Source organism: Ailuropoda melanoleuca, chromosome X, assembly GCF_002007445.2.
Source record: "Ailuropoda melanoleuca isolate Jingjing chromosome X, ASM200744v2, whole genome shotgun sequence".
Lineage (NCBI taxonomy): Eukaryota > Metazoa > Chordata > Mammalia > Carnivora > Ursidae > Ailuropoda > Ailuropoda melanoleuca.
This window is the reverse complement of record NC_048238.1, coordinates 5,701,369-5,725,013: the sequence shown is the minus strand read 5'-3', so window position 1 is coordinate 5,725,013 and position 23,645 is coordinate 5,701,369. Positions and strand designations below refer to the sequence as shown.

Sequence of the window (23,645 nt, the reverse complement as noted above, 5' to 3'; positions counted from 1 at the left end):
TCAACAGTGATTTATAATACATAATGCAGAGCCTGTAATACTTTTAAGATGATTATTTTAAGGTGTTTGTGTTTATTTCAATCCCATTATATACAGGCATACTTTTCCTCGGTTTTATTTTCCAACTTTGGCTGTCATATATATAAATACATCATATATGAATACATCTTCCTTTTATGTCTTGATGGTGAATCTGACTATATCGTTCTATCGCCTTGCTCATTACAACATTTCATCTGATGGTCCTTCCCCATTTTTCTATAAAAGCCACCGTGTAGCCTGTACATAATGAGAGTATTGTATTTTCCTTCCCAGACCTTTGACACTTTCCTCTTCACCTTTGTTTTAATGGTGGCTGCGACATTCAGTACAGGCTGGAGCAGGAGTGATCACTGCAGGCGTGACGTGTGTTTTGACGCCTTCGTTTCTGTTTATTCAAAGTAGGGATGAAATAGAAGCACTGCTTTCTTTCCTTCTTCTCGGTTACCTGGTTGATGATTTACTAGTAATTCTGACTAATTAGGTGGAAACAAATTAATGGTATTGATGGCTGAGAAAAGTCACTTCTCTAAACATCTGTAAGGAATTATTATATTTAAAACGTTGCACGCTTGTAAACTACTATTTGAACCACAGTACCGTAGAGCTTAAGAATACAGTCTTTAAAATGAGATGTATTTGGTTTAAAAGCCCAGGTGAACCACTCACTGTGTGATGTCAGGCAAGTCACTCATCACTTGGCATATCAGTTTCTCATCAGTAGGAAGGGCACCTAGCTCACAGGGGCAGTGCGTGACGTGACGGGATCTGTGTGCATGTGTGTATGAATACCAGCGTGTGCACGGGTACATAACGGATTTTATATCTATATGCAAATATCTGCTGCTTTTATTTTTCCCAGCTTTACGGAGNCTCACAGGGGCAGTGCGTGACGTGACGGGATCTGTGTGCATGTGTGTATGAATACCAGCGTGAGCACGGGTACATAACGGATTTTATATCTATATGCAAATATCTGCTGCTTTTATTTTTCCCAGCTTTACGGAGGTAGAACTGACCTAGAACACTGCATATTTAAGGTGCATAATGTGATGATTCGATGTACACACCTACGTGATACGATTTGCACAATAAGGGTATTGAGTGCCTTAACCCCAAGCATGAGGTCTAACTGTAAGGTTTCTGTAGACACACTTTACCAGATGAACAAAATCCCCTACTGCTCTTTTCTCTTTTTTTTTTTTTTAAGATTTTTTAAAATTTTTATTTCAGAGAGAGCGAGCAAGAACGAGTGGGGGGAGGGGCAAAAGGGGAGGGAGACGCAGACTCCTGCCTGAGTGTAGAGTCTGACACGGGGCTCAAACCCAGGACCCTGAGATCATGATCTGAGCCAAAGGCAGACGCTCAATGGACTGAGCCACCCAGGTGTCTCATCCCCTACTGCTTTTTACATGCAGTGTTTTTATCACGGATGCATATAGATTTGTATCAAACATTCTTCTTGAAAGTAATGAGAAGGTAAGGGCTTTTCCTCATGTACTCTATTAACATGATGAACTAAAGGAAAATGACAGACTATCTTGTGGGTTTGTTCTGGGCATTAAATTTTGAGAGTACACATACCAAATGCTTGGGGACAGTGCCCAGCACAAAGTAATCACCCCACAAATGTCAGCGTTCTTATGGGGTTTCCTGTAGGTGGAGGCCTGAATGGTGGCCCAAGGGCAGAGGGGAAGAAGAACTTCAGGAAGGAGGGTGAACACCTCAGGGCTAGAGGCTTCTTGCGGCTCTAGGACTGACTCTGTTTTCCTCCTTTGCAGACAACAAAGTATGATACGTTCACAGATAGTCTCATGATTTAATTTGCAATCCAAATGCGATTAATTCTAAGCATTCAATGTGGCAGATGAAATGGGATTAACCATCACTGCCTTCTATCAGCAGCAGGAAGTGGACAGTATTCCCATACAGTAACGACCGGAGTGCGTGACAACCAAGGAGTCATGTTTGTATCGAAGACTGTGTGCACGTGTGCGTCTGTGTGTGTGTGTGTACATGCATTGTATATACACATTCCTTTCTGTGCATAACCCTGGAGCTCAGGATTTAGTTATGTGGTTGAAATGCGGATTGAACTGGAACCAGCAGGGCAGTTATTTTGCCGTGGGAGTCTGCACACGGAGGTCAGTTTCCACCAGATCACATGGGCCGCTTAGGTACCAAGAACAAGTCACGCTTTAACTAAAGTTTTGTCTGTTTTCCAAGAAGCCCTTTTCCTTAAATTATATCCATCCCATTTCCCTTTTGATTTTAAATTTGAAAGCCAAATTAACATATAAAACTCGGCAGAGCGTCCCTGTGCCAGAGCCCTCCGGAGAAGGAGACTGTGGAAACTTTGGGGAGTCCAGCGCTCACCGAGGTGGAGAGCATGTGTTCCAAACGCATCCCACATTTGTTCTCCTTCCAGAAGCCCATTAAGCAGGCACCATGTGACCTACAGAATCCCCAAGCAGAGTTCCCCCAGACATTGAGGAAGCACGTGCTCTTTGTAATATCACAAATGTAGGAAAGGAGACGCCTCTTAAGTCAACACGCAGTCCCACTGTTCTTCGAACTCTGTGTAGAATGTGAATATGAGCTCTTTCTCTGTCATGGGTAAAAGGAGGCTTGGGCTGGCTTTTCCAGACTTTTCGACTGTAAAATTACACATTGTGTGCACTGTATGCACCTTGACAGACGCGTCTCGCATGGTTTTTCAACACGGCATCAAAACTGAAGATGTACTACGTGTAGGCTAACTGAACATAATAATAAAAAAATAAACAGAAAAAATAAAAACAATATTAAAACAGGAAAAAAAAAATTCTGACATAGGTACCTGAATGAATATTCTTGAACCGTAACTAATTTCCACCAGTGGATACACTGAGTTGAAAACCTAAAAAAGAAAAAAAGAAAAAAACAACAAAAAACTGAACGATTGTGACAAATCAGAGTAGACGAGAATCTTGTTCACTAATCAAGACAGAATTGTAAGTAGAAATTGGTTTCTAGATGTCTGTCACATTTCCTAAAAGTGAGGGCGGCCAGCATGTTGGTTTTGGACCTGGAGCTAGGAACTCGAGAGTACAAATCTGTTCACATCCCTTGAAATTTCCCAAAGAAAGAGTTGCATGTTTTTTTTTTTTGTATTATTTATAATGACACAGCATATAATTTTGTAGGGAAATGACTCAAACATCATATGTCAGCCCAATTAGTGCCTGTGGTAGCTGGGTTATTATAGTGATGTTTTGGAAGGAAATACATATCCTCACAGTGAATTTGTAGTTCTAAAAGGAACAGTTTACTTAGCTACTTTTATTAATTAGTAATATTATTATTTTATAGACATCAGTTCAGTTTTCCTGGGTGACCATAGAATCCACAGTTGATTCTTTTAGGCTTTTGGGTTTAGATTTAGTGTTTGCGCTCCAAAAATATGCAAAGTTAGGAGAAAACGTTCATATTTCTACTTTGAGTAGAAATGCCTTCTGCCTAGATGTTCAAGATTTTCTTTTACAAAATCATACAAAGTCAGAAAGTCCGTCTGACCAAAGCATTTTTACAAACATAAAGAGAACAAGGCATTAGTTCGTGAAAGGATGTCATTCAACTAACACTGATTGAGCACCTACTATATACCGGGTGTGTTTCTGGTGCAGGAGATGCTGCAAAGAACAGAAATTCCTGCCCTGGGCAATTGGCATTTTCTAATGTGTTTCCAAGCGTCTATGCCCGGCTACCAGTGTTGTGACTTCCCGTTCTTTGCTGTGGTGGCTATTCCGTGGCGCTCCAAGATGGTGTCTCTTTCTCAGAGCTCTGATTTCAATCACCCCAGCACTCTTGATCATTAGACTTTTGGAATTTAGAGATTAACGTTTAATTAAAAATTTTGCAGCCCCGGGGCGCCTGGGTGGCACAGTCAGTTGGGTGTCCGATTCTTGGTTTGGGCTCAGGTGATGATCTCAGGATCCTGGGATTAAGCCCCATGTTGGGCTCCATGCTTGGTGGGGAGTCTGCTTGGGATTCTCTCTCCCATTCCCTCTGCTCCTTTTGCTCATGCTTGCTCTCTCTCTCTCTCTCTTTCTCTCTAAAATAAATAAATCCTAAAAAAAATATTTTGCAGCCTCTAATTTATGCCAGACGCTGTGAGTTAGATATATTTTAGAAACAAATTAAATACATCTACTTTTTAAGCACAGTTGAAGCACACTGAAAGTAAATTTCAATATTTAAAAATACTTCTCAAGTACTTTATAATTTATTTGTGGAAGGAAGAACTTAATTTCAAGAAGCAGAGCGACACAAGGCATTTGGCATAGAATTCTCATATGTATCCCCTTAGGAAATAGTTGATTTGCTGATGCTGTTTTTAATATTCTAGGTATAGAGTGGGTCCTGAAGTCATATCCTAAGTACAAACTTGCAGGATTTTCATAACTGCCAAGATGAGGCTAAAGACAAGGTATTTGTATAAATGAGTTAATGGACGCAACTCAGCTAACAAACAGGCATGGGCATTTTTCGCTTTGCAATTTGAAACAATTCCAGTATAATTAACTACAGTGTTCTGTACTTCCAGGTGTACATTTGAGTGATTGAACAATTCTTTGAATTGTTTGAACAAAGGATCCTTTGAACAATTCAATTCTTGAACAATTCTTATCTTTTTGAATTAGTGTTTTTGTATTTTATTGTCATTCCAGTGCAGTTAACATACAGTGTCACAGTAGTCTCTGGTGCCGATACAGTGATCCAACAATTCCATATACTACTCAGTGTTCATCGTGATAAGTGCACTCTTCATCCCCTTTACCTACTGCACCGACTCCCCCGCCCCCTCCTCGGCTAACCACCAGTTCTCCACAGTTAAGAGTGTGTTTCATGGTTTGCCTCTTTTTCCCTTTGCATGTTTCTTTTGTTTCTTATATCCCACATCTGAGTGCAATCACATGGTATTTGTCTTTCTTTCACTGATCTCGCTTAGCATTTTACTCTCTAGATCCATCAGTGGTGTTACAAATGGCAAGATTTCATTCTTTTTGATGACTAAATAATATTCCATTGTGTATATATACCACCTCTTCTTTATCCATTCATCGATTGTTGGACACTTGGGCTCCTTCCATAATCTGCTATAAATACAGGTGTGCATGTAGCTTTCTGAATTAGTGTTTTAGTATTCTTTGGGTAATTACCCAGTCGTGGAATTACTGGATCGTGTGGTAAATTCTGTTCTTAATTATTTGAGGAACTTCCATACTGTTTTCTAGAGTGGTTGCACTAATTTGCATTCCTACCAGCAGTGCATGAGAATTTCTTTTTCTCCAACCCTTGCCAACAGTGGTTGTTTCCTCTGTTTTTTAGCCATTCTGACAGGTGTGAGGCGGTATCTCATAGTTTTGATTTGCATTTCCCTGACGTTGAGCATCTTTTCATGGATGTCCATCTGTATGTCTTCTTCGGAGAAATGTCTGTTTGTATGTTCTGCCCATTTTTTAAATTGGGTTATTTGGGTTTTGGGTGTTGAGTTGTATCAGTTTTTTATATATTTTGAATACGTACCCTCTATTGGATATGTCATTTGTAAATATCTTCTCCCATTCAGTAGGCTTTTAGTTCTGTTGATTATTTCCTTCACTGTGCAGAAGGTTTTAATTTTGATGAAGTCCTGATTCTTTTTGCTTTTGTTTCCCTTGCCTCAGGACACATGCCTAGGAAAATGTTGCTAAGGCTGGTGTCGGAGAAGTTACTGCCTGTGCTCCTTGGAGTATTTTTATGGTTTCAGGTTTCACATTTAGATCTTTAATCCATTTTGAACTTATATTTGTATACCGTGTAGGAAAGTGGTCCTGTTTCATTCTTTTGTGTATACCTGTTCAGTTCTCCCAAAACGATTTATTGAAGAGACATTTTCCCATTGCATATTCTTACCTCCTTTGTGAAAGATTAATGACCATAATCATGGGTTTATTTCTGGGTTCTCTCCATTCTGTTTCACTGATCTGCGAGTCTGGTTTTATGGCAATATCATACTGTTCTGATGACTACACCTTCGTAGTGTATCTTGATGTCTCAGATTGTGATACCTCCAGTTTTTTTCTTCTTTTTCAAGATTGCTTTGGCTATTCAGAGTCTTTTGTGGTTCCATATAAATTTTAGGATTGTTTGTTCTAGCTCTGCAAAAAACGCTCCTGTTATTTTGATAGGGATTGCATTAAATGTGTCGATTGCTTTGGGTAGTATGGGCATCTTAATAATATTTGTTCCTCCAATCCATGAGTGTGGAATATCCTTCCATCTATTTGTGTCATCTATACTTTTTTTTCTTTCTTTCTTTTGAGTAGGCTCCACATCCAACATGGGGCTTGACCCTAAAATTCAGGAGTCATGTGCTCTACCAACCGAGCCATCCAGGCACCCCTTCAGTTTCTTTCATCAATGTGTTACAGTTTTCAGGGTACAGGTCTTTTACTTCCGTGATTAAGTTTATTCGTAGATATTTTATTATTTTTGGTGCAATTATAAATGGCATTGTCTTCTTAATTTCTCTGCTATGGTGGTATGAGTGTATAGAAATGCAACAGATTTCTGGATATTGGTTTCATATCCTGCAACTTCAGTGAATTGATCAGTTCTGTTAGTTTTTGGGGAGAATTTTAGGCTTATCTATATATAGTATCATGTCATCTGCAAATAGTGACAGTTTTTCTTCTTCCTTACCAATGTGGATGTATTTTATTTCTTTTTCTCATCTAATTGCTGTGGCTTTGACTTCCACTATTATGTTGAGTAAAAGGGTGAGAGTGGATATCTTTGTCTTAATTCTGACCTTAGGAGAAAAGCTCTCAGTTTTTTACCACTGAGTATAATGTTAGCTGTGAGTTTTTCATAGATGGCCTTTATTATGTTCAGGTATGTTTCCTCTAAACCTACTTTGTAGAGGGTTTTTATCATGAATGGATGTTGTACTTTGTCAAATGCTTTTTTTTTTCCATCTCTTGGAATCATATGGTTTTTGTCCTTTCTCTTGTTGATGTGATGTATCACATTGATTGACTTGCAAATAATTGAAATACCCTTGTATCCCAGGAATAAATCCTGCTTGCTGGTGGAGAATGATTTTGTTAATGTATTGTTGGATTTGATTTGCTGATATTTTGCTGAGGATTTTTGCATCTGTTTCCATCAGGGATATTGGCCTATAGTTCCCTTTTTTGTAGTGTTTTTATCTGGTTTTGGTATCAGGGTAATGCTGGCATTACACAACGAATTTGGAAGCTTTCCTTCTATTTTTTGGAATAGTTTGAGAAGAATAGGTATTAAATCTTCTTTAAATGTTTGGTAGAATTTGCCTGTGAAGTCACCTGGTCCTGGACTTGTGTTTGTTGGGAGTTTTTTTGGTTATTATTATTACTGATAATCAGTCTGTTCATGTTTCCTATTTCTTCCTGATGTACTTTTGGGAGTAAATATGTTTCTAGGAATTTATCCATTTCTTGTAGGTTGTCCAATGTGTTGGCATATGATTTTTCATAATATTCTCCTATAGTCTTTGTATCTGTGGCGTTGGTTGTTACTCCTCTTTCATATCTGATTTCATTTGAGTCCTCCCTCTCTCTCTCTCTCTCTCTTTAATGAATCTGGCTAAAGGTGTATCAGTTTTGTTGATATTTTTGAAGAACCAGCTCCTAGTTTCATTGATCTGTTGTATTGTTTTTTTTAGTTTCTGTTTCATGCATTTCTGCTCTAAGCTTTATTATTTCCTTCCTTGTAACAGTTTGGGTTTTGTTTGTCCTTGTTCTAGCTTCTTCAGGTGTAAGGTTAGTTTGAGATTGTCCTTGCTTCTTGAGTTAGGCCTATATTGCTATAAGCTTCCCTCTTAGAACAGCTTTTAATGCATTCCAAAGATTTTGAACCGTGTGTTTTCATTTTCATTTGTCTCCATGTATTTTTGATTGCCTCTTTGATTTCATGGGTGACCCAATCATTATTTAGTAGCATGTTATGTAACCTCCATGTATTTGTGTTCTTTCTAGATTTTTTTCTTGTGGTTGATTTCCAGTTTCATAGTGTTGTGGTTGGAAAAGATGCATAGTAGGACTTCAGTCTTTTTGAATATTGGAGACTTGTTTTGTGGCCTAATATGTGACCTACTCTGGAGAGTGTCCCATGTGCACTTGAAAAGAATGCATATTTTGCTGCTTTAAGGGTGGAATGTTCTGAATATACCTGTTAGATCCGTCTGGTACAACGTGTCATTCAAAGCCACTGTTTCCTTGTTGATTTTCTGCTTACGTGACCTGTCCGTTGACGTAGTGGGGTGTTAAAGCCCCAACTATTATTGTATTATTTTCATTTATTTCCTTTTTGTTTATTAACTGGTTTATCTTTGTTGGATTGTTCCCATTATGATTATGTAGTGTCCTTCTTTGTCTCTTGTTACTGTCTTTGTTTTAAAGTCTCTTCTCATTTAAATATTGCTACCCAAGCTTTCTTATCACTTCCACTTGTATGGTAAATGCTTTTCCATCCCTTCACATTCAGTCTGCATGTGTCCTTAGGTCTGAAGTGAGTCTCTTGGAGACAGCATACAGATGGGTCTTGCTTTTTTATCCATTCTGTCACCCTGTGTCTTTTGATTGGGGCATTTAGTCCATTTACATTTAAAGTAATTTTTGATACGTATGTACTTATTCCATTTTGGTACTCATTTCAGAGTTGGTTTTGTAGTTCTTTTTTCTTCTCTTGCCCTCTTCTCTACGTCTCCTGCTCTTGAAAGTAGTAGCCTGAAGAAGAGTCCTGTCCTGCTGCAGTGTCCCCAGTGCCCCAGGGCCTGGCCCTTCAGAGGCGTCTCCTGTGTGTGTGGCCTGTGCCCTAATCTTGTGGCTGAGCTGTGTTTGCCTTCACTGCAGCCGTCTGCAATGGCTCTCTTTGCCTTTCGTGGGCAGGGACGGGTCCCTGTGGTGCTGATGGGCCAGTGTGGGGCCACGCTGGACTTGCGGTGGGTGAGAGCTGGCCTTTGCCAGAGCTGCAGTGGCTGCCGACTATCGGGCACATTCTGCGTGTTGTCCTTTGAGAAGCCTGTGTTGGTGGGGCTGGGGCTGCGGCTGCAGTCAGCCGGCATGCTGGCTGTCTTCCCCTCTCCCCAGGGCAGGCATCACTTTGGGGGTGATGCTGGCACAGTGCCAAGGTTGTGGCAGCGCTTTCGATGGGCTCTGGCCAAAACGGAGCTGGAGGGGTGGGTAGCTCAAGAACACATGGGGGCAGGCCATGTGGTGTTAGCGATGTCCACGAGGGCCTCCTGTGGGAGTGGGCTTGCAGCCTGGGTCTGCCTTCGGGGGCGTGTCTGCAGAGGAGCGCTGCTGGCAAGCAGGCGGGGAGTATTTCTGCCACACGGGTCCAGCACGTGTCTGCGTATTGAGGCGGGGTGGGGGAGTTGGGCTAGGGAAATGGTGCCTGCCATTCGTTTGTTCTTGGAGAAATGTCCCAAAGATCCCTGCTTCTCTGGCACACATTTCGAGATTAGGAAACAAATCTTTCTGCCGTGTAGCCCCGGTGTTTTGCATCCTGCTGCTTCTGTGCCGTTTCTCCACAGGGCTGCTTTTCCTTTAAGGGTGGGGCCTCCATGCCTCTCACTCTCCAGCTCTCCTGGGGTCACACCCGCTGATTTTTTTAGAGTTGCATGCGTTCAGCCCCACTGATGGTAAGAACTTGTGAAGTTGTACCCCTCTGCTTTTCAAAGCCAGATGTGATGGGGCTTTGTCTTCCCTGCGTGGGGCCTCTGTGCCCTGGGAGGCTGGTGTGAGGCTGTTTCCCCACTCCACGCCCACAGAGTCCTCTCTCCGGCGACACCCCTGCAGGTCGGGTGACTCCCAACCGCGTCTCTACCCTTTCTACCCTCGTTGAAGTGGCGTCTTCTCTGCACGTAGCTGTGCAGAGTGTGTTCTGCTGGTCCTCATCCTGGGTTACGCGTACTGACTCTGCGGGCGGTGTCCTGCTGTGTGTGTGTCTGTGTGACGAAGTGAGCTTGGGAGCCCCCGTTCTGCTGTCTTCCTGCAAGTCCAGGAGAATGATCCTGAAAGCCATGAGGATGAGTGACGTTATTCACCGTGGTGGTGTGTGCAGAGATGGGGGGCCAGGAACTCAGGAAAAGCAGCATCTGGAGCGGGGGGAGTGGAGTTGAAGAGGGGGTGACTGAATGTCACTGGAGGGAGTTGGGGGGGTGACCGAGTGTCACTCTCAGCGCCTTCTCTTAGGAAAATAGAACCATGTAAACAACGCATAGGATTCTTAGAGCCCCTGGAGTCCTCAGGTATCAACCGTATACCATTCCATTGTATTACGGCGAACCGGAATCAATCCCAGGAGCAGGGAAGGTCAGCCCCAGAGCAGACAAGAGTCTGTTCCCATCTCGTGACGTTCTTACCTGCTTGTCTGTGGCCAGAACTCACCATCCAGTATGGTAGCCCTGGCCACCGGTAGCTGTCTGCATGTAAACTGACTTCAGAGAATTAGGAATTTGATTCCTCAGTCACACTAGCAGTATTTCAGTTGCTGTACAGCACGAGTGACTAGGAGTCACCAGGTGTAGGGTATTTTCATCATCCCAGACAGTTGTGTTGGGCGGCTGGCCGGGCGGCTGGCCAGACGGCCGGCCCACAGCCATCTACACTGCCCACGGCCATGGGCACTGGCCACGCCAACCACCAGGCCTGCCCACGGCCATCTACACTGCCACGCCAACCACCACACCGGCCCATGGCCATGTGCACTGGCCATGCCAACCACCAGGCCTATCCACGGCCATCTGCACTGCCCACGCCAACCACCAGGCCTGCCCACGGCCATCTACACTGGCCATGCCAACCACCACGCCGGCCTATGGCCATGTGCACTGGCCACGCCAACCGCCAGGCCTGCCCACAGCCATCTACACTGCCCACAGCCATCTACACTGCCCATGCCAACCACCACGCCAGCCCATGGCCATGTGCACTGGCCACACCAACCACCAGGCCTGACCACAGCCATCTACACTGCCCACAGCCATCTACAGTGCCCATGCCAACCACCACGCCTGCCCATGGCCATGTGCACTGGCCACGCCAACCACCAGGCCTGCCCACAGCCATCTACACTGCCCACAGCCGTCTACATTGCCCACGCCAACCACCACGCCAGCCCATGGCCATGTGCACTGGCCACACCAACCACCAGGCCTGACCACAGCCGTCTACACTGCCCACGCCAACCACCACGCCTGCCCATGGCCATGTGCACTAGCCACACCAACCACCAGGCCTGACCACAGCCGTCTACACTGCCCACGCCAACCACCATGCCGGCCCACAGCTGTCTACACTGGCCATCCCAACCACCAGGCCTGCCCATAGCCGTCTACAGTGGCCATCCCAACCATCAGGCCTCATCCCCATCTTCACTTGAAAGTTCAATCTCTAGGCAATAAGTCAGCCACTCAGTGCCCAGTTGTGACCTCTGGCAATACACCTGCCCCCTTACCTCCTGCATTAATCTGTAGCCAGATGACCTTCCAGCCTAGTGCAGATCCTGTGTCTGTGCCTGGTTGTTACCGCAGCCCCGTCAGTGTATAAGCGCCAGGACAGCAGCTGTTCTGTGTGGTTACTTGCTTATTGGCCTGCAAGAGCAGCACCTGCGGGAAAGCATGTGAGCTCACTCACTGACTTCACACTTGTGTGTAACGTACAGTCCTTTCCCTCAAGAGCCCCGCCGTCTGCTGTGTAAATGCCAAAGCCTCTGGGAAGGGGTTCCCCTTTTAAGTAAACAGCGAGGGGCCTGCGTGACAGCCGCCATCCCCTCGGATTCAGAGTTCTTCTTTTCTCGTTCCAAAGTGCTCAAAGCGAGTTCCCACCAGAACCACCCAATGGCATCAGAGCGTTTTCCTCTGAGTAAAGCGGCATCAAACGCTTGGTGGGAACGCGGGGGATGAGAGGTGAGGCGCTGGTAGAGCGGTGCCTTTGCACAGCCTTGGACATGCAGGTTGGTGAAGAAACGCGACCCTGGCCACACCTCCCTTCCCACGCTCGGCGCGGTGCGTGTCGTGGTTTTGTGCTTTATCTGAGTGACGGCCCAGAGTCCAGCGCTGTGCAGAGAACACGCCACTCTGCTCCGGAAGGACAGCTTTGCGGGGTCACGTTCTCCCCTGAGCCCCCGAGCAGGTCAGGGTTCAGTAGGGACCACACACGCGGACGTGTGCGGCCAAGGGGAGGTGCTGCTCCCCGGCCTCGTGCTGCGGGAACGCTCACGTGCACGAGCCAACGCACCGGGACGCTGGGCGCTGCCGCTGGAGGAAAGGCTGTGGATTCGGCACGGGTCCCACGACCTCCCTGTCAGCTTTGTCTGCAAACTGTAGGGTTCACACTTGTGGTGATGACTCCCTGTTGCGGGAACAGAGACTCCTGGGACATGGGCCGCCCTATCCTGTGGGGGTGCTCTTGGCACAGCAGCCCGAGTGAGGTTCCCCTCCACACCTCCTAGCGGGCATTCTGCTGTGACGTTCCTGTGCTTTCTCGCATTTTATCCGGTTTTCTCTGGGAATCTCCCCCTGACAACAGTCAGAGTTCTGTAGACCGACCTGCCTCCTTTGTCCTGTGTGCGCGTTTTCGGGTCACCTGCAGAACCTGTGTGTTCCTTCCTGTTGGCTGCCGGTTTAAGAGCAGTGGCCGATGTGGAACGTGGCCGCAGACCGTGCTCTCTCTGTGCTCTGACCTTGCAGATCCCGGCGTCAGCCGATACCACGTGCAGTGGCTGCCGGAGGCCTGTGCCCACAACAGGAGCACCGGAGCAGAGGCCTCTTCTGGCATCACCCAGGTGAGAGATGGTCACACCGCTCGGGTCTCAGTGGCAACTGGCTCCGCTGGGTCTGTGTATCAAATGCACGGAAAGATGCGCAAAGGGTCTGACCCACCGATAGCTCGTTCTCAGCCGGTAGCCGCTGAGTAATAACGAGGTACACGGGAGATCAGAATGGCCCTTCTGCTCACGCATTCCGTCCTCCGCTCACAGCCTGCCCTGACCGCATGATCCCTTGGCCACACGTGGCAGGTCCCAAAATGCAGAGATCAAAGATGCACTTCATAGGAAATGCCAGGTCGGAGGGGAGAGGCTTCTGAGGTGCTGTGTGTCTCATCTTAATCGGACAACAGCTCTGTGTTACTCTCTGAATCTTGGCTCCACGGTGTAAAGGTAACATTGTCTCTGTCAACTTCTTTACAACCCTGAGAATTTGCCGGGTCCCTGACCAGCAGCTGCTCGTCCGGTGCACGAAGGCTGTCACCTCAGCCACACACGGTGCACAGACACTTCTCTGATTCTAAGAGAACATTAAGTCCTTGGGGAGAGTAACTGTTTCAGTCCTACTCCATGTGTCCGTCCAGATATTTGGGGTTCATGCATGAATTTCAGAGTCGTATCAACAAGCCAGCGGAGATCGGTGAAGACGGCGGTGCCTTGCCCACGGTGTTGTTGCCAGCGACGTGTCTGAGATACAGCAGCAGAGTTTAAAACATCGCAAGGCATGGCCCCAGGTGTCTGATAGGTGGACAGACGATCGATCTGTAAGGAGGACATTTTTCGTTTGGATGCTTTTTAAAGCAACAAGTATGGTATTTTTAGAATCCTCTCTGATCGCATAACTTTAAGATAGTAGATCAAACAAGTCAGTGGGTCTGCAGAAGTACTTTTCTACTGGGCTTGACTTGTCCCGATGCACGCTTGCCAACGCTGTTCCTTTCCTTTTTCCATAAGCTGCTTCCAAATTTGGGGCCTTTAGTAAAAAAAGGAAAGAAACATTTTCAAAAAGGGAATCCTACTTGAAAATCAGAGAAAGAAATGAACAGAAGCAGGGTTTATTAAAATTTTTGTGGTCAGGGGCGAGGCCTTTAGTAGTTGTACTTACGCATGCCTTGGAATCGTAGGAAATCTGGCGTATTTTCAGGGGCCCAGCCAACCGTTGGCTTCTCGTGTCCAGAAACTCTGAAGGTAAGGACGAGCGGAGCCTGCAGAATGTGCACGGTAGAAATAAGACTCAAAACCACTCTGCGAAAGCCTTAGACCTTGCCTATCTGCATTTGTAAGTGACTTTCAGACCCATTTATTTTGAAGCCACAGTGGACCACCAGCTAATTTGCCTCTTGCTACAGATGTCTGCGTTCCATGCCACATGAAAGCATTCTTGAAAGAGCGGTCAAGCCCTGTCCTTAGTGGCTCACGTGGGATTGCAGTCTGTTCCCATGTAAAGCGTACATTCACTCCTGCAGAGAAGCAGTCACCCCAGGGGACGCAGCAGGCCAGCGTGGCTCCCTGCTCACTGGTGTGCACAGTGCCCTGGCTCTGCTTCCCTGCCTGTCACATCTAGGGGAAAGGGCCAGCGGCTCTTGGGTGTGCATCCCCCATGCACATCTCCCCTCCGACCTTGTGTGCATCCCTTCCGTGCCTGTGCCCCCGTGTGCATCTCCCCTCCGACCTTGTGCCCGGTCCCCTCCCCCCCTGCACATCTCCCCTCCGACTTCATGCGCATCCCTCCCTCATGCGCGTCCCTCCCGTGCCCGTCCCCCCCCCCACCTCCGCCGCACGTTCGCGTCCGACCTTGTGCGCATGCGCGTGCGCATCCCCGTGCGCATCCGCACGGCTCCCTCCCGCTCCTGACCCCGGTGACTGGCAGAATGGGCAGAGCCTCAGCTTCTACTGTACTCCTGGTCCGCTGCTTCCCACCTCATGCACGCTGCTGTGTGGCGGGAACCCCATCGTGCACCCAGACCCCCCGGATAGAAGTCCCGCCTGCATGTTTTACACGAGGGCACCAGGCTCTGATACACAGCGGGCAGACTGGGGACGCAGAGGAGGCGAATGAAAGGACGCGTCGCTGCCCTCTCCTGCAGCCCCGGAGTCACGTTTCCACGTTGGTGCGCAGTTCCGCTCTCAGCCTCTCGGTCGTTCCGCCGGCTGCGCGCGTCTGTGAGCACGCCTGCACGGCACGAAGCCGGAGCCGTGCTGCAAAAGGGGGAAAGAACAGACTGTGCAGCGCTGTCTTCACTTTCCAAACGGCAGACTTACATCGGAACTAAGACGCCCGTGTCTCAGGGAAGCCTGAGTTCCCGTTTTTCTTGTATTTCACAAGCTGAGATTTCTGTTTCACAGTCGGGTACCACCGGCGCGGCCCGAAGCGCCGCCTGGAGTTCAGCCGTGGCGGCTGCTTTGAAGCCGGAGCGCCGCGGGCCCGCTGCAGCCCAGGGGCCGCCTCCCACGCCGTGGGGGTGGGGGGTCACGACTGTCCTTCATCACGACCTGGACCGGGTCTCCTTTGTGCTTTTTATAAAAGCCATATTGCATATGCTTTGTATATAGGAAACCATCCTCGTTGGGCTAGGATTTCATCTCCTGCCAATTTTTTATCCCTACTGAGATTTACTGCTAGCATATTCTCTCTTTTGCTCTAGGAAAATTATATAATTCTGCAAGATCTGTCATTTTCCTGCAAATACAAGGTGACCGTCCAGCCGACTCGGCCCGCGGGCCGCTTGAAGGCAGAGACCGTTTTCTTCACGACTCCACCGTGCTCGGCCCTGAAGGGGAAAAGCCACAGGCACGTTAGCTGCCCCGGCGAAACGGGTATGTTTTCACCCAGACTTGCAAGTGTGCGTCTGGCGTGTTGGCAACACTTGGGAAACATTTCCACACCGCACTGCGTGAGGCCGGGGAAGCTTCAAGTGCTCCTCTTTCTAACTGCAGTGTGACGGCCCCGTTCGCGGGTCAGTGCCTGCACGGTCGTAACGCCTTACTTTATCATTCTAACCGCCCGGGGACGACGTCCTCTGCTCGCAGCACTCTCCCTGGGCAAACGATGCCAACGGCTTCTCTACCGTGTGTGCTTGGCTGGACTCTATGCACATTATTTCATTTTTATCCCAGCCCTTTGCCATGCGAGCTACCTTCATGCACTCTGCACAACAGTGCACCAACCCCGTGTCTGTACCCATCCCCCTCCTGGTGGAGGCCCCTGTCAGGCAGCGGGCCGACTAGCCTGGACTTTGTCAGCGCAGCCCCCTGAACACCCCCCAGTGACGTAGCACAACATCTAATCACTTCACTGTCCTCCCTGGTCACGGCAGTCACGTCTGCTCTCCGAGCAGCAGCCGGGTCTTGCCACGTCGCGGAATTCCCTCTCGTCCTTCGGCCCCCAAAGCAGGGTTCTGAAAAGAATCCCCGAAGCACCCAGCACCAAGTTGCAGAGATGAGAGGGATTCTGGCTGACCGTCCCTATAGGGCAAACAGGTGTAGCGGGAGGCCGCGCGAGGAGACCGAGCTCAGCCTGCTAGTGCCCCCGCCCCATGGAAGGGCCACCCAAAGCGGCCACGATGCGTGCAAACAAGTCCGTTTCCACTCCTTGTTCAGCAGCCTCACGTGGGTGCTTCTGTCCGCCTTGCTCCAGGTCACGTGCTGGCCAAAGTGCTGGCCAAGCCCGAGAACCTGTCTGCCTCATTTGTCGTCCAAGATGTGAACATCACGGCCCACTTCTCCTGGAAGATGGCCAAGGCCAACCTCTACCAGCCCATGACTGGCTTTCAAGTGACCTGGGCTGAGGTCACGACCGAGAGCAGACAGAACAGCTTACCCAACAGCATCATCTCTCGCTCCCAGATTCTGCCTCCGGTAAGTGCGGGTTCGGCTCCTCCGTGTGCGCTGCCGTCCGGGTGGGGTCCGGGGCTTCTGCCGGGCTGCGTGCTGACTACTGAGCCTTCCTGCTGCGTTTTCTCCTTCTGGATGTAGGAGTTTGTAAGGATTAAGGACACATGACAAGCGCTACTGTGAGCAGGGTAAACGGTCATGTCGCAACACCCTGATTCTCCAGCAGCCCCTGTCCTGTCCCGTATGCAAGTGATTTCACAAGTTGTTAACCCCATGTCCCTCTGGTCCAAGTGGACGTGCCCTGTTTAAAGTGTTAAATTGGGGGAAAAATAGCTAAAAGAAACTTGTTGTTTCTCTCCCTTTTCCCCGTTCAGATCTGGCTGGAGCCCATAATGAGCTGGCCCTCCTTCCAGGCCACTTAATTCCTTGGCTTGAAAAAAAACCCATGTGTGGGCTTTTACCCTCTCTAAAAATGCCCTTAGGATATCCAGCTCTGGCTCCAGAAAGAAAGAAAGAAAGAAAAAAACCTTAAGTCCGGAAGGAAAAATTCCTTGGAATTAGAAAGTAGTTATTCTATGAATGTATTAGGTTTTATTGAATTTTGAGAAGAATGTGTTGGCATAAAAATAAACATTTTCAGTTACGGGCATTGACAGATATTGTGTTTTAAGGAAAACAGTTGGCTCGTTCACTGAAATTTGGATTATCAAGAATTCACATCACAAGATGTGCAGATGAAAACTTTAAACCATGGGAAAGTCTTATGTTAAGGAGAAAAAAAACGAAATCCCAAGGGTGAGCCTGAGAACTGGCACCTCGGCACAGTCGTCCTCTGCCAAGTGACTGGGGCAGCCCAGACGGAGCGCAGACGGAGGGAGCACGCGGCAGAGGGGTCCGCCGGGTGGGAGCAGCCCCTGCTCCCTCCCGCTGCCCCACGCGCGCTCACTCCTGCCGCACACGCACACCTGTCCCTCTCCGTGCACAACGCCTGCTGCTTTCCGCGTGCTCTCGCCTGCCTACACCTATTACCCTCCGTGCACGATGCCTGCTGCTCTCTGTGCCCACCCCTGCCTTTGTCCCTCTCCTTGCGCTCACGCCTACTCCCTGCGCTCACCCTGCCCCTCTCCGTGGGCTCACACCTGTTGTCTCTACCTGCTCGTACCTGTTACTCCCCACGCGCTCACACCTGCTGCTCTCCCTGCGCTCGCACACGCCGCTGTCTGTGCTCACCGCTACCGCTGTCCCTCTCTTCATGCTCACACATATTACTCTTGCGTGCTCGCCCCTGCCGCTCTCTCTGCCCTCTTGCCTGCCGCTCTCCACACGCTCACCCGTCGCTGTCCCTCTCCTTGTGCTCACACACGCCGCTCTGCGTGTGCACTCACACCTGTTCTCTGATGGGGAGGAGCCGCTGAGAGGACGCGTGCCCCGTGTCTGTTCCTTATGAAAGGTCACTGACGAGCATTTCGTTTTGTGTGGCTCCCCCAGGACCATTACGTCCTCACAGTGCCCAATCTGAGGCCGTCCACGCTGTACCGACTGGAAGTACAGGTGCTGACCGCGGGCGGCGAAGGGCCGGCCACCATCAAAACCTTCTGGACGCCCGACCTCACGCTGCCCTCCGCGCACAGTGAGTATGGGACACACACAGTCAGCAGTCTGCATGAAACACTGAGATAACTCACTCACCACAGATCCCTGTGCCCCGAAGAGTTCTCTGGGTCTGAAGTTCTTCCTCCCCGCGAGCATCTAGGGACTGGATTGTCCCAGCACCGTCAGCATGAGTGTGGGGTCGCTGCTTACCTGCTCGCTCCCTGCCGGCCTTGCTTGCCTTCTCGTCTTTCCGTGGGTTTTCTGCACATATCATGCTTTTTCCATCTCTTTTACACCATAAATACATAGACGGGAAAGAAATCCATAACGTCATATCAGTCTGAAATTATTTTTAAAAAATCAAGATTTTCAAATATGGCAATATAGGAACTATTTGGTAAGGATTGTCTTCTTATTACACATATTTTGCCGTGATACATTACACAAATCTGCTTCGTCATATGCCCGAAATCAGTCTACTGGATTTACTGCTAAGTCAACTCAAGTATTTTTTTGAAAAATTGTCACCCACTGTTTCAAAACAACGAGGCTCTTGCTGATTTGTAAATCACGTGCTTCATGCTTTTCCAGCTTACACGGAAAAAGCAGTGCGTGCAGCTTTGTGTGTTGATACGAAAATGGAGAAGTAACCCTGGGTTTACCTTTATGATTATAGAAGCACGTTTGCCCCCATCACTTTTCACGCCTGGAATTTAAACAGCGCTCAGGATGGGAGAGCCTGGCGCCCCTACCTTGGTCAGGGTCGGGTCAAGGCTTTCCTGATGCTCCTTTGAAACTGGGTTTCAGACGCGTCCTGGTGACGTGTTTCTGTTCCGAGGAGAGAGGAAGCACTTGGCTTGCTTCTGGAGCTGGCAGCAGGAGGGAGCTCGTCCCGGTCCTCCCGTGACTGTGTGGACCGAGGGAGGGGAACCCGATGCGGACGTGGGAGGGAGCACGCGGTGGGTCTGACACTCTCACCGCCGGTCCCCGGCTTCCCTAGAGCAACATGACTGATGCGTGTGTCCCGTCCCCCCCAGGACCCCATCTGAAACCCCGGCATCCTCATCATTACAAGCCTTCTCCAGAAAGATACTAAACGGCTCAAACACTGAGAACTGAAGAAGGAGCAAGCAGGTTGAGCTCCGCGGTGCAGACGCGCTGCTCCGCAGGCAGGTGTCCCGCGTGACCGCCCTGTCCCGTGTAACCTTGTGCCCTGGGTCCCTCGGCCCATCTCGACACAGCTGGACACGAGGGACACACAGCCGGTGCCGTGGACCCCCCTTCCTAGAATGGAGGAAATGAAGACGAGGCCCATCGACCTGCAAATCGGAACATCCACGGGCGAATCTCTCCTGAATGAGCGCACGGATGGGCGCTCCCCGATTTCGGAGCGGCGACCTCTCAGAGCCAAGCCGTGTAACGAGTACACATGCAGACACGTACTACGCATAACGTTCATCAATAAAACATTTTTAAATTAAATGACTGCTCTGATTTGCAAAATCAAATAAGGTGATGCCGCTTGTAGGCCCTATGTATCCAAATCTTCCCTAAGATGATTTGTATCCCGTGGGATATTTTCTTCACCTCAGAAACGGCGACGGCGTCTCAACCACAGACGTCCGCACCTGCAGCCCCCGGGCCCCGTTCGCACAAAGCGAACGAGCATCTCTTGGGCGAGCTGTGCTTTAGGACAGGCTCCCAAAGCAGGGAGCGTTCAGCAAACCCGCTGCTAGCCAGTCTGCCCTGCAGAAATTAATTAAAATGCTTTTCTGGGGATAAGTTGGAACGCTTCGTCCTATAAAATGAGAGACCTTCCTGATAAGTTTTCTTATTTATGTTTCCCTTTTTCCCTCCATGCAGAAGAGAGCTGCGGGTACGCTTTAACCCCTTCATGTATGTCAAAATTTACAAAACCTCTTGCTAAAATTGAGAATCCCAACTGTTGAATATTTTCCAATCTTTACTAAGATTTGCCTTTTCTTAAAGTAAGCTATTTGAATGCTAGAATATTCTCGGTATTGCAGGACAAGAGGCTTTGATAGAGGACAGCTCTTTACTTGCCTTTATTCTTTCAGATCCACTCTGTGGGGCTGCTTGGCTGCAAACGCGACCCTTGCTAGCGTGGACGCGGCTCAGAGCCCATCACCCATGCTGGCGCTGCCGCGCACTGGGGCAGCCTTACACCCAGAAACGTTCACTTTCATCCAGGTTTTTCTTGAGGGAGTATCCACAGATGTGGTTTGGAATATGCATCTATGTCTGTCTGTGTACCTATGTGCGCGTGCACACACACACACACACACCTGGAGTGCGACTCACCGCGGACATTCTCTTCACAGCTCACCAGGGGTGCCGAGAGATCGGTTCTTGTAAAGCGAAGGGTCACGATTTTTCCCCGTCGGTGTTTCTTCTGTGAGGAAAGGGCAGTTCGTCAACATTTCAGCATCGTACGGGAAGGGCTTCCTCCTCTCACCGTGCAGCTAAGTCAACCTGGGCAATGCGAGGGACCGTCGTCTGGGGTCGTGGTGGTGGCGCTGGGTACTTGCCGTGTTGTGGGTTTCTGGAGGACTGTGGATGCACAGACAGCTCGGAACTCCTTCACCGCATGAGCATCGGAAGGCAAACGAGCTACAAGGAGGAGACAGACTATTTTTATTATCAGATGGATGCGTATCTTTAGGAAACACGGTCTGTATGTGGAAACAGTGAGAACTGTCTCCTGTGTAGCGAGGACTTACCGTGACGATGCAGGCGATATTTCGCAGCTTCGTGCAAGTGACCCCTGTGGGAAAGGCGAGCCTGAAGGTGCACGGGTTTCCAGATGCTTGTCCGCGGCTCCTGACGCGGTCGGGACAGACTCAGCCCCGTGTGCTCTGAATCCCCTGGCTTCTCACGGAGAGAACAGGAAGCACCCCTCGTTTCAAACCGCCCCAGGCTCGACCTGCAACTGGGACCGACGCCAGTGCCACGAGCCGCATCTGAGTTTCAAATTCCCAAATTTTCACAAATGAAGACGTCTAATACCGGCTACAGGTTTATCTTTACCCTGAATTTGTCACGAACAAATCCAGTATCTGTGCCAGCAAATTTCTGTACTGTTGTATAGTTCAAAATGCAGGAGTGTATACATAGGTATGAAGTATTATTAAATTATTATGTAAGTTTAATTATGTGTCTTTTGTCTGAATAATAGACAATGAGCAAATATATTTTTAGTTTGGGTGAAGGTTCTAAAGCTTACACCTTCCTTACAAAATTGAAAGCAGCTCCTGTGAGCATCTGATTTTGCAGTAACAAAACTTAAATTTTATTCTCATTATTGGAAGAAAAAGCCTCTTCATTAGATGATTAAGGAAACAGGAGTTTCTTTTATGAATTTCAATGATATGCAAACCGGCTGACATATAATTACAATTTTTTTTACATTTTAAAAATTTGAGTGTCCTGATAAAGGCATACAATCTATGAGTTTTTTCTTTAAACATTGTTTTAGTGGCTAAGTCTCTAATATGTCTTATTAAAATTAAATGCATCTGTCTCACAGGAGAAAACACCATCAGTGATAATTTTAGTCTTAGCAGCCGAGCCCATCAAGAATACCAAGTGCGGACATCGCGGGGTTACCTCGGTATTCCGTCCGTCCACCCGTCTGTCTGCAGCCCGCGCGCTCGCTGCTGGTGACCCGCTCCGCGCTCTTCCAACCGGAGCTCTGCATGCGCCCTTCCAAGTGTACAGATATGTCTGTGTGCTAGGAGCCTAGACGAACCTGTAAGTAAGCGTGCAGAGCGGGTTTTGTCCCCGTCAGCGCGGCTGGCGGGAGGGCTGGGTCACCATCTTTTTCTGGGCGCTGTGTGCACCATAGGGGGCCCAGCGGCGGCCCTGGCCTCACCCACTGCATGTCGGGAGCACTCCCCCCAAGTGTGACAACCCACAATTCTCCACACATTGCCACCTCGCACCTGGGAGATAAAGCCCCCCACCCCCAACCCCGGTTGAGAACCCGTGCACCAGAGAGGGGGTGATCTTTACTAAACACGGGAGAATTTGCCTTGTCTGAGGGACCCAGGAAACGGCAGGTGTCAGTCCCAGGAGCCGAGCGACAGCTGGGAACTTGGACTGCAAAGCCCTGAATTGTGTCTTTTCTGTTCACTGAAAAACCCGACGGGGAGACTGAATTCTGACGTGTGTCTCCATCATCCGAGTGCAGATATTTTGTCCTTGGTATCGTCAGCATGGTGTGTGATAATGACTTATTTATTTAATGCCCTTTCTTATGCCTCGGGCCATGGATTTACTCACGTTCACTCATCCCTAGGATTGCAAATAGCTGTCAATCTTGTTAAACCTTCACATTGTAACCAGCACACAAAGGCTGAATATCTGTTGCATGTACTTATAATTCATTTAAAATAATAAATGCATAAAGATGGTGACTCTTACCTATGGTTGTGCATGGCCAGACTCCGTTTCTTACCTCTACTATTTTAACCAGTTACACAATTTACAGAGTGATTAACAGAGGTCTGTATGTGAAGTAATTATTCTTTCTTTCCTTAATTATACTGTGGCGTGCAGATAACAACAGCCACCTTCTCATCCCAGTGGCCTATAGAGAGCACGTTTCTTCTACTGGTCATTTCAAGTCAATATTTATTTATGTATGCAATAAAAAAAGTGATTTTTGTGTGTGTCTGTCATGTTACTTAGAAGTAATCTTGTAAAAAAAATTTGTAAAAACAAAGTATTGTAAATAGTCTGATATTCTGTGACTCATTATTTTCATGTTAGAGTTTGTACATACTGATTCAGTAATAAAGTATCCTTAAACCTGCCCAGTGGACTGGACTCATCTATTTACCAAAAAAAACAAAACAAAACAAAAAACAACCCAACAAAACGCACTTTTATTTTTCCATTTTTTTCTGTGTTCCAGGGAGACTGAAGAAGTCAGTATGAATGGGATGTGAGGTGTGGTGAGTGTAAGGAGACAGTACTTCATCCTAAGAAAGTGCTTTGCGGTTTGACAATAAACACGTGAGAGTTCTCCCATCGTATTTACTTAGGACCGGTGCTGCTGACCGCTTTGGCGGAGTGTTTTTTTTTTTTTTTTAACCATGTGACANCATTTTTTTCTGTGTTCCAGGGAGACTGAAGAAGTCAGTATGAATGGGATGTGAGGTGTGGTGAGTGTAAGGAGACAGTACTTCATCCTAAGAAAGTGCTTTGCGGTTTGACAATAAACACGTGAGAGTTCTCCCATCGTATTTACTTAGGACCGGTGCTGCTGACCGCTTTGGCGGAGTGTTTTTTTTTTTTTTTAACGATGTGACAGAGCGAGC

General features: G+C 48.0%; 1 protein-coding gene and 1 long non-coding RNA gene across 9 annotated transcripts in view; one reads left to right on the top strand and one right to left on the bottom strand.

Moving 5' to 3' along the window:
- Positions 1-22,018, top strand: part of ANOS1 (anosmin 1) — a 241,328-nt gene extending 219,310 nt beyond the window's left edge. For 4 of the 5 annotated variants that reach the window (XM_034649827.1, XM_034649826.1, XM_034649824.1 and 1 more), the window contains 5 exons: positions 12,800-12,894; positions 15,522-15,693; positions 16,514-16,734; positions 18,199-18,340; positions 21,851-22,018. In XM_034649827.1, coding sequence (XP_034505718.1) covers positions 12,800-12,894; positions 15,522-15,693; positions 16,514-16,734; positions 18,199-18,340; positions 21,851-21,987 — 767 coding nt within the window. In that variant the 3' untranslated portion in view covers positions 21,988-22,018. Of the gene's footprint in view, positions 1-12,799; positions 12,895-15,521; positions 15,694-16,513; positions 16,735-18,198; positions 18,341-19,340; positions 20,612-21,850 lie in introns of those variants that run through there. The other variant, XM_034649825.1, reaches the window with a different exon arrangement.
- Positions 1-23,645, bottom strand: part of LOC109491041 — a 557,171-nt gene that overhangs the window by 7,567 nt on the left and 525,959 nt on the right. For 3 of the 4 annotated variants that reach the window (XR_004622475.1, XR_004622477.1, XR_004622476.1), the window contains exons 10-17: positions 21,931-22,072; positions 21,045-21,192; positions 20,626-20,934; positions 19,056-19,131; positions 16,697-18,590; positions 14,295-15,075; positions 13,982-14,081; positions 11,566-13,849 (exon numbers count right to left, since the gene is read on the bottom strand). This is a non-coding gene — a long non-coding RNA (uncharacterized LOC109491041). Of the gene's footprint in view, positions 1-2,878; positions 2,939-11,565; positions 13,850-13,981; positions 14,082-14,294; positions 15,076-16,696; positions 18,591-19,055; positions 19,132-20,625; positions 20,935-21,044; positions 21,193-21,930; positions 22,073-23,645 lie in introns of all 4 variants that reach the window. The other variant, XR_004622478.1, reaches the window with a different exon arrangement.